General features: G+C 31.6%; 1 protein-coding gene across 1 annotated transcript; it reads right to left on the bottom strand.

Annotated features, from left to right (window-relative positions):
* Positions 1-6041: 6041 nt before the first annotated feature.
* On the bottom strand, positions 6042-9307 carry LOC111631035 (piggyBac transposable element-derived protein 4-like). Its single transcript, XM_023375223.1, has one exon. It carries the CDS (start codon positions 8125-8127, stop codon positions 6499-6501), a length of 1629 nt encoding a protein of 542 aa, XP_023230991.1. The 5' UTR covers positions 8128-9307; the 3' UTR covers positions 6042-6498.
* Between the last annotated feature and the right edge of the window lie 256 nt (positions 9308-9563).

Here is a 9563-nt window from a genome sequence, read left to right as displayed (position 1 = left end):
AAATACATAAAAAATACTTAATAAAACAAAAGAAATGTGTTAATTTTGAAGAAAAAGCTTCAAAGTTTAACTTCCTTTGTCTCGCCTTTCTGCGAAATTTGACACCAATGAGTCATTGTTTACACATCTGGATGACCTTGAACACAGCTGGAGTTGGATTTCCTGGGGCATTCTCATAGACGTCTCACGAGGACTAGGGTTTAAAGTAGGGTGAAGTCCAGCTACGCCTATATTTTTAAATATTTTTAAAAAATTAAAATTTTAATTGAGATTTCCGACCCCCCTAATTAATTAAATTTATATGAAATAAAATATAATAATTAAAAAAATTAAAAAACTATTGGAGGTCGTTCTTGGCATCAGAAAGTAGCTTTAAATAACTTTACCGAAGGAAAATCTGTGCACTACAACTTATAAACCATTAAATAAATTTGATAAAAAAAACTCCCATTAACTTTGCGTGTTAACGATGACTCGGTGCGATTTTACATTGAGCGGGAGCGATGATTGCTCTTTCTTTATCCTTTACTTGGATACAGTCGATTAAGCCTAAGTGGTGTTAAAGGTGGTCGCTCTCGCTCGTTTACCTTGCTTTTGTTTCGAAGAATAATTGGTAAGGAGGGGGTGGGAATCCCCTAAATTATAGACCGGGTAAAACTGTCGATTCAAGAATGGGTTATCATCCCCCAATTGGTAGACCCCCTTTGATATAAAAAATGTCTAATGAACCACACGCTACTGAAGCGGAGTCACGTGACCAGAAATGACATACATATAGTTGCAGGCGTACTTAGTCGTGTATACTACGCAAGTTGACGACGCATGGAGCGATTTTGGGGGGTTATATCTCTTGAGGGTTCGCCCCTAGGGGTGTGGTTTATTAGACATTTATTGATCGCAAAGGGGGGTCTACCGGTAGGAGGGTTCCCTCCTCCCCACTTAACCTACATTTGTACCTCCTGATTTACACCATGGGCAATAATTATTTGATAGATTAATATATATATTATTAATATACAGCGAGAATTAGTTTAGTCGTAATTGTGATATTAGTCTTTTCATGTTGAAGTTGATTGTTTTTATCATATAAGGTTGTACAGATGGGATTTAAAAACTTTTTGAGTACCATGGATGATAAGTATTATGATTTAACCGTTTAAGTTTCTTGTTTCGGGAAAAAGGTCGCTTGGAAAATTACCTTGCTATTAAATAATAAAGAAAAAAAGTTTATTTTAATTTAAAAAAAAGTTTTAAACAGTTTTTGTGTTCGCGCCTTGGATGGTTTCTAAATGGTGTCTTTCCATCATGATAGCCAACTTTACAGGGGCATCCCATCCCTGCGATGGCAGCTTCTCCGTATAGGTTCGTTGTTTGCTGGGAAGCTGCCATTCGTGAGTAGAGTAGATAAAAAATAATTTAAAAAATAAACATGACAAAACATTTAATAAAAATAAATTTAATGAGACAAAAGATATTTAAAATTAATATATAAAATATACAATGATAAAAATACAAAAATTGAATCATAAAAATCATAAAAAAGCTTCAGTACAGATACACAGCTGGACGACCTTGAAAACAGCTGATTGTAAACTTTTGCGGGTTGTTCCCAACAACAGCCTGAGGGGAAGTAGGTTTTCTACACACGTCTGAACTAGTTACTGCAAATACTCGATTGTATTACGTTATTTTTTGATAATTTTTTTTTTATTTTCTTGTTATTACTTATATCATATGCTAATCGACACCTCATTAACCTAACGTTGTTTTTTGTGTTTTACAGGAAAAACTGCCACAAAAAATTAAAAAAACATTTAATACACCAAATTATGAATTAGATTTCTAAAAAATTTTAACATATAACTTAATTTCCTTTATTACATATTATTTAAAAACGAATTTACTTTTAAATAAAAAAAAATCGCGACGGATCACGTGACACGCGCAGCTGTTCGGTGTAGTTAGCGTAATGTCCTTGAGAACAGCTGTTTATAGCCAATAGCTGGATATTCTCATACAAATCGCAGAGGAAGACCAGTTTCTAGACAGATGTGCATCAGTTACCGTAAACATTCAAATACATCACGAAATTTTCGATCATGTATACTTTTTAAATAGAAGGGGACCGCAAAAATTGTCCAAAATTTAAACTTTCATTGGGTATATAATTTCAAAATTTTGTGATGTCATAAACAACATCCAATAGAATACAAAATAAGCTTTTCCCGAGTAATATCGTGCATAGAACGTTCACAATAGAATTTTTTATTGTTGCCCGAGTTAACTCGGGCGAAGAACTACGCAAGCACTCGTCTTGCCCGAGTTAACTCGGGCTAAGAACTTAAGGCGTTAAACTGGTTTGATCAGCATTTATAGACTGAGAGATGGCTGAATCTATTAGCATGGTATATCCAAATTTCCAATCCTGGATACAGTAGAACCTCGATTATCTGACTCAATTGGGGACTGGGGTTGGTCAGATAATTGAAAAGTCGGATAACCTAAAAGTATTAAAAAATCCATTATTAGTGTAGTATATTATTATATCCCATGTAATTAGTATATTGCTATTAACCTACTTCACATTGAATTTTCCTCCATGTTAAGCCTATCAAATTATTTTTAATCGTCGAATGCGAAATATGTAATAGAAAAAGAAATGGAAGTTAAAAACCTGTAAAAATATCGCAGTTATGCTTTAACTAGTTTAATGTATTTTCGATATCGTATTTTATTTTTACATTTGTTTGGTTATATAATGTAATAGTAATTTGTTGTTTATTTAATATTTAACCGTTTAATGTAATAATTTTTTAAAAATCTTCAAAAACTTTAAATTTATGAGTGTTCGAAAGCTTTATGTTCATTTGTGGAATGATAATTTCCTGAAGATGGCCTGTAAGAATAGGCTGAAAGCATTAAACTTTCAGCCATATAGTGCAGTAAGCTCAGTAAGTTTCTTAAAAGTTCACATTTTTTTATTTTGTGTTAAGGTCAAAGAAATTTTGCAAATAGAATGTATAATTAACTCATACACTGTCAGAATACATTTGTATTTATTAATTTTAAACCTACTTATTAGTTTTTTTTAATGTTTCCTCATTATGGCATGTCACAGATTGTCAGTAATCAATACATAACCTATTTGTGACAGGACTCTGAAAATTCTTTACTTGTCAGAACATGTAATATCTGGAATAATTGTGCTTATGCTGTCTTAATTTATAACCATGTCCAGTAGCTTCAACTGCATAACACCAGGTTGTGCAAATTGGGCAAGGATACAAGCGAGTATGAAATTTGCAAGTATGAAGTTTTTCTTCATAAACCTGATTATTAAAGACAAAAGAACTGACGAATTATTGGGCTATAAGATAAGCTTGATATTTCTATTAAAGCAGGAATACTAGAGAGCAAAAGTATTACAATCTCAAAAATGAACTAGAAATCTTCCAGGCTACATGTGGAAAAACACATAACATCTGTCTTGAATGCATTAAACATTAAACATTTAAATGCATTAAACACGATTCCACTCACATATATTGAATCAGAAGGGACATTCTCAGTAGTAGGACTTTTCATTACTAAAATAAGAATCAGATTGAGTGATCAGAGTATTGACCATTTTTGCTTTTTAAAATCTTATTATAAAAATTTACAATANATAACACCAGGTTGTGCAAATTGGGCAAGGATACAAGTGAGTATGAAATTTGCAAGTATGAAGTTTTTCTTCATAAACCTGATTATTAAAGACAAAAGAACTGACGAATTATTGGGCTATAAGATAAGCTTGATATTTCTATTAAAGCAGGAATACTAGAGAGCAAAAGTATTACAATCTCAAAAATGAACTAGAAATCTTCCAGGCTACATGTGGAAAAACACATAACATCTGTCTTGAATGCATTAAACATTAAACATTTAAATGCATTAAACACGATTCCACTCACATATATTGAATCAGAAGGGACATTCTCAGTAGTAGGACTTTTCATTACTAAAATAAGAATCAGATTGAGTGATCAGAGTATTGACCATTTTTGCTTTTTAAAATCTTATTATAAAAATTTACAATAATATTTTGTATTATATTTTATTTAAAAAACTTGAAAATTACCTTTCAAGTTAGAAGTTTGATCTAAGTTTATTTTTTTGTTAATTTTTAACTCAATTCAAAGCATTTAGTTTTTGTTGTTGTTGTTGTATGCAGTTTTCAGCAAACTTTAATAAAGTTTTTTTTCCATTTGTGAAAATTTCTACGTAATTCAAAGGTATTTTTTTATATGTATATTACACAGCATTATTAATGATTTTGGAGGTTGCAGAACATATTTAAAAATTGAAAAATAATTATATCGTTTGATTTCAAGCTATTTTGTATATCTTAAAAATAATTAATTCTATCCTGGAATCCTGGAAAACAGTTTACTTTTATCCTGTAATTTCGGGACAAGCAAAAGACAGGGAAATGAGAAACCCTAGTATTTATTTATTTATTTATTTTTTGTTTTGTTTTGGTTGTGCAATGAACAATTCATAACTATCAGACAGGATGTCCTTTGCACCCACATCGCAGAGATGTGCATGTAAATGTGACTCCAGGATTGCTTATCAACCAATGTTGTAAATTTTATTGACTTTGACTCCACTCTAATACAAAACTCTAATACTTTGACTCCATCTGACTCTGCAACATTGATTGTGATCATGGTTCCTAGATAAACTGGTTGGGGATCAGAGTGGAATTTTCTGCCTAGAGTCCATTTTGCTCATTAGGAGTGCTGCTGTTAGGATTCAGACTAAAAGTGGGTAGAGTATATATACAAAACATGTGTAAAATTGATGATGTAACTCAACTTCTAAATATAAATTATGACTTTTCCAAATATAATTAAATTCAGAAAAGGGAACTTTTAAGTTTTTTTTTTTTTTTTTAAAATTGCAGGGTTACACTTTTGAAGAAAGTTATGCTTAATATGATCTCAAATTGCATGATTAATTTTAAATAAAAAATATTTGAAAGCATTAAAATTATTATCTATATTTTTAAAGTCTTCATTACTTTAAAAAATGCATGCATTTTATCCTTCCTTAAGAATACAGTAGACCACCTATAAAACGGGTTCCTATAATTACGATTCCTATAATACAACAAAAAAATTGCGATGGTATCTGTAAAAAACGATAAAAAAACTTCTATAATTATGTAAAACGTCATCGGGCAGCCGAAGTACTTTCCGCCGTCCTGCGCCACGCTACAGAGAGATTACTATCGTCTGTACAGTATTATATATAAATTAGGTACTGTACATATAATTATATATAAATTAGGTACTATATATATAATTATATATTAACTTAATTTATTGTAATTTTATTATAATTATATATATATATATATGCTTTTTGCCATCTAGCGCCACGCTACGGAGATTTTAAGCGAACTATTGTCTGTACAGTATGTAAATTAGGTACCGTAAGTCTAATACAGTACTGTAATTTTATACAGTTCTTGTGAAAGAAACATTTCTTATTCAACGGCGATAAAAATTATTTATATTAACCCCTTCTGAGCCGCGCTCGAGTCTGACTCGAGCAACAAATACGTGACGTAAGATCCACGCTCGAGTGTCACTCGAGCAACACGTCATCAATACTTTCTAAAATGTCCACGCTCGAGTCTGACTCGAGCGAAGCATTTTTACATTCTATTGGATGTTGTTGATGACGGCATAAAATTTTATTTATTTATATCCAATAGTAGTTTATGTTATTGAACATTTTTTCGGTCCCCACTCATAGCAATCGTAGATATGTTCGAAAAATAATTGATATATTTGAGTATTTACGGTAACTACTACATACGTCACTAGAAACCCATCTTCCCCTGAGGCATGTTCGGAAACTACCCGCGATCGTCAACAGTCAGCTGATCTCAAAGTCAGGTATTTATAAACACAGCACAGCTGTGCATGTCACGTGATCCGTTGCGATTTTTTTTCTGTATGATAAGCCTAATGAATGTAAATAATTCGTGATGAAAAAACAAAGTTTTATATAAATGTTTTAAAATATATATTTTATAAAATAGTGCATTTTTTTACATTTTAATTTTTTGTAGGAGTTTTTCCAGCAAAGCTCAAGACATAATCGTGACGTTAGCATATAAAAAAACTAAGCACAGGATAAACTATTATAAAATAAATGCTTTATTGTTAACATATTTATTTGTATTTTTTTTTACAATTATAAATATAAAATTTTTATACATGAATAAGTGGAAAAAATAAATTGAAAATAATGCAAATAATATATAATTCAATACGTTTATACATGAATAAGTGGAAAAATAAATTGATAATGCAAATATATAATGCAATACGTTTATACAAGAATAAGTGGAAAAATAAATTGAAAATAATATATTTGTTAAGAGATTTATAGAAAAAACTATTATATACAAATTAAAAATTTAATTGAGTATGATATATTTTAAAACACGGTACTGCACATAATGCAACATTGCATTCCATACAGAAGAACCGTGTTTTTTTTTTTTTTTTTTCCAGTACTGTCACGTTTTCTACAACATACAGCACAGTACCTAGTGGGAGCAGCTTTTTTCTCAGTCGGTGGAACGAAGTCCGGGAAATGTCTTTCCGTTAGTCTTAGCGGACCTATTGTTCTCAGCCGACTTTGGTGTGTTACCCTCGTTTCGGTGTGATATGTTTCTATTATTCTATCAATAAGAGTCAGTCGAAATTGTAAATTTGTTTTTTGGCCACCATTTTTCTTGTACATCACAAAAGAATTGTATATACAAAAATCTACTAAATGAAAAAATATTTTTCTATAGTACTTCTTCCCACCTTTTCTCGCCACTGCATAGTCATGGAGATGTTGATCTAACAGGTCAACACCCCCCATTGTGTCGTTGTAGTCGACAATGACCTGTGGCTTTACAACAGACTTACCGGCATGTGTTCGTGTGGTTACCATGGCAGGATTGTGGACTGTAGACAGTAAAGCTACACTTCGCTTGTCCTGCCATTTCATAACCATTAGCTTACCTCTCTGGAAAGCAATTGTTTCTCCCTTTTTCAATTTTTGCCTATGGATTACTGGCGGAATCTCTCGTCTTATTGTGCGTACGGTTCCATAAAAATCCGTTTTGCACGTGACAAGATAATCCGCCAACTGTGGGGAAGAGTAAAATCTATCTGTTGTTAGACAATAGCCCTTATCTAACAACGAATCAATTAACGTTAGCACAATCATTGAACTGACTGGCATATTTTTATACTTATCATCCAATGTAGTTGACTTGCCGGTATAAATTAGAAATTTATATAAATATCCTGATGAGGATTCACATAAATTATAAAATTTCACACCGAAACGAGACCGTTTCTGAGGAATGAATTGTTTCCACGAAAGACGACCCTTGTATAGCAACAAACTCTCATCGATGGATATGTCTCTTTCCGGTATATAAAATCGCGAAAATTTTGAATTTAGGTCTACAATTATCGGCCAAATTTTGTGCAGTTTAGGATTGGGGTGTGTGTCTGGGTTATAAGTGTCATTATTTATGAAATGTAAATTTTTTTTTATATTTCTAAATCTATTTCTCGAAATTACTCTGCCAAAAAACGGGGTGTGTAATTTGGCGTCTTTCGTCCAATACATCCTCTCCTCGGGTTTTTTTATAATACCTTGTAATATACATATACTAATGAACACAAAAAATTCTTCTCCAGTAAGTGGTGTCCAGTTACTGCGTGATGTTTGTGGCCGTTGAGAATGGAATCTATTTGTTTCATCCACAATATTATTGATCATATTTATATCAAAAAACAATTGGAAATATTCCAAAGGGTCAGACGTATTCCCAACGTTTACTGTCATTCCGGGATTTCCCACAAAAGGAAAACACGGAGGAGCCGAAGGTAGATTGTTCATATCTATTGGGCACCAGCTTTTTGTACTTGATGTGGATGCCACATCCATTTCCTGTTCGCTTACATCCGATCCCGTCAGCCCACTAACTGCACTAGACCAACTCCCCTCAGACTCACTTGATGATCCTGGGATATATTCGTTATCCGAATCAGAAGACATTCTGCCAACAAAATAAATTATCTAAAATCCGTTCTTTTATATTATGCACGAGAAAACTATTTTCCTAAAGTATTATAATGATAAGTAACTTACTTGATAAGTAGCAACAACACGAGTGAAAAAAGCACACAAAAATATTTCAAAATTTTCAACACAAAATAAGCAGACCGAACAACTCAAGAGCAGAACTATGAGTGAGAAAAATTACAGAATTGTTCAAAGAAGAACAAAGGGTCAGAAATTCTAAGAACCATCATCTGACATCTTTTATTGCAGTCATAAATGGTAACAATTGAGAACTCCATTTTCGGAAACCTTTGTACATACAGGACAATAAACATTTCCAATCAACTATTTTATTGCTGGTTCCCCATCTGAGAATTACTAATTACTTGCAGATGTTCAAAGGTTCTATATAAATGCTTTGATACGTAAATAAATGTAAAAAAAATATAACTAAAATATATTTTTCTACTAAAATATTTATTGCATAATATACATGAAAATGTTTCGATAAACTGTCAAAAATATATATAATAAGTTGAAATGTTATCGGAAACCTTTCTATTTACAGGACAATAGACTAAAGAGTTTCCAATTACCAAGCCCAATAAATTGGTAACTAGAATCTCTTTAGAAATGTCGGACAACACACTTTATTGCAGTCGTCCTGTCGAACTGCTTTATAATTGCACAGAGACGTTCAAAAATTCTATACAAATGTTTTTTTTATGTAAATAATTATATGGAAATATGAATAACATATCTTCTCTCTAACATCTTTATTTTATTATATGAATAAAAAGTTTTACGAAAAACTATCACAAATATATATAATATTTAGAAATGATATCAGAAACGTTTTGTAGTTACAGAAAAAGTAAGACTTTTCAATTGCTTGTACACGTTTGTAGCTGACAAACTATCTCCAAGAATGCGTGGCTTCTTCGATGAAAATTTTTCCCTACAAACCCGAGTCGATGCATATTCGTTGAAAACTATTCATTTCGCTATAATATATCTTTCTGAGCTCAACAGGCATATGAACGTGAATTTTATCGTCTAATAAACAAAACAAGGGCCTCCCATACACTAGCATAAGAAGGAGGAGTTTTGTAGATAAATTTATAAATACGGGGTGTGAACAAATATCTTATTCGTTGAAACACACTTAGTTTATGTAGATAAAGACTAATCAGTGCCTACATCGCCACAACAAGTGAACTGGTTCAAAGCAATTGTACGTTGCATTACGCGCAGTGTCGTGTTTCAAAATCAACCATATTGAATTAAATATTTAACTTTTATACAATAATTTTTAGTTGTAGTTCAAGTTTTATTTATACTTTTATTTAGATATGTAATGTAAACTCATTTTTCCACATTATCTTATTATAAGTAGAAATTTATAAATTTATTCTTTCATATTTCATTAT

Source organism: Centruroides sculpturatus, unplaced genomic scaffold (assembly GCF_000671375.1).
Source record: "Centruroides sculpturatus isolate CEXI.00-Female unplaced genomic scaffold, Cexi_2.0 scaffold596, whole genome shotgun sequence".
Lineage (NCBI taxonomy): Eukaryota > Metazoa > Arthropoda > Arachnida > Scorpiones > Buthidae > Centruroides > Centruroides sculpturatus.
The sequence above is the reverse complement of the archived record's forward strand: the minus strand, read 5'-3'. Positions and strand labels throughout refer to the sequence as shown.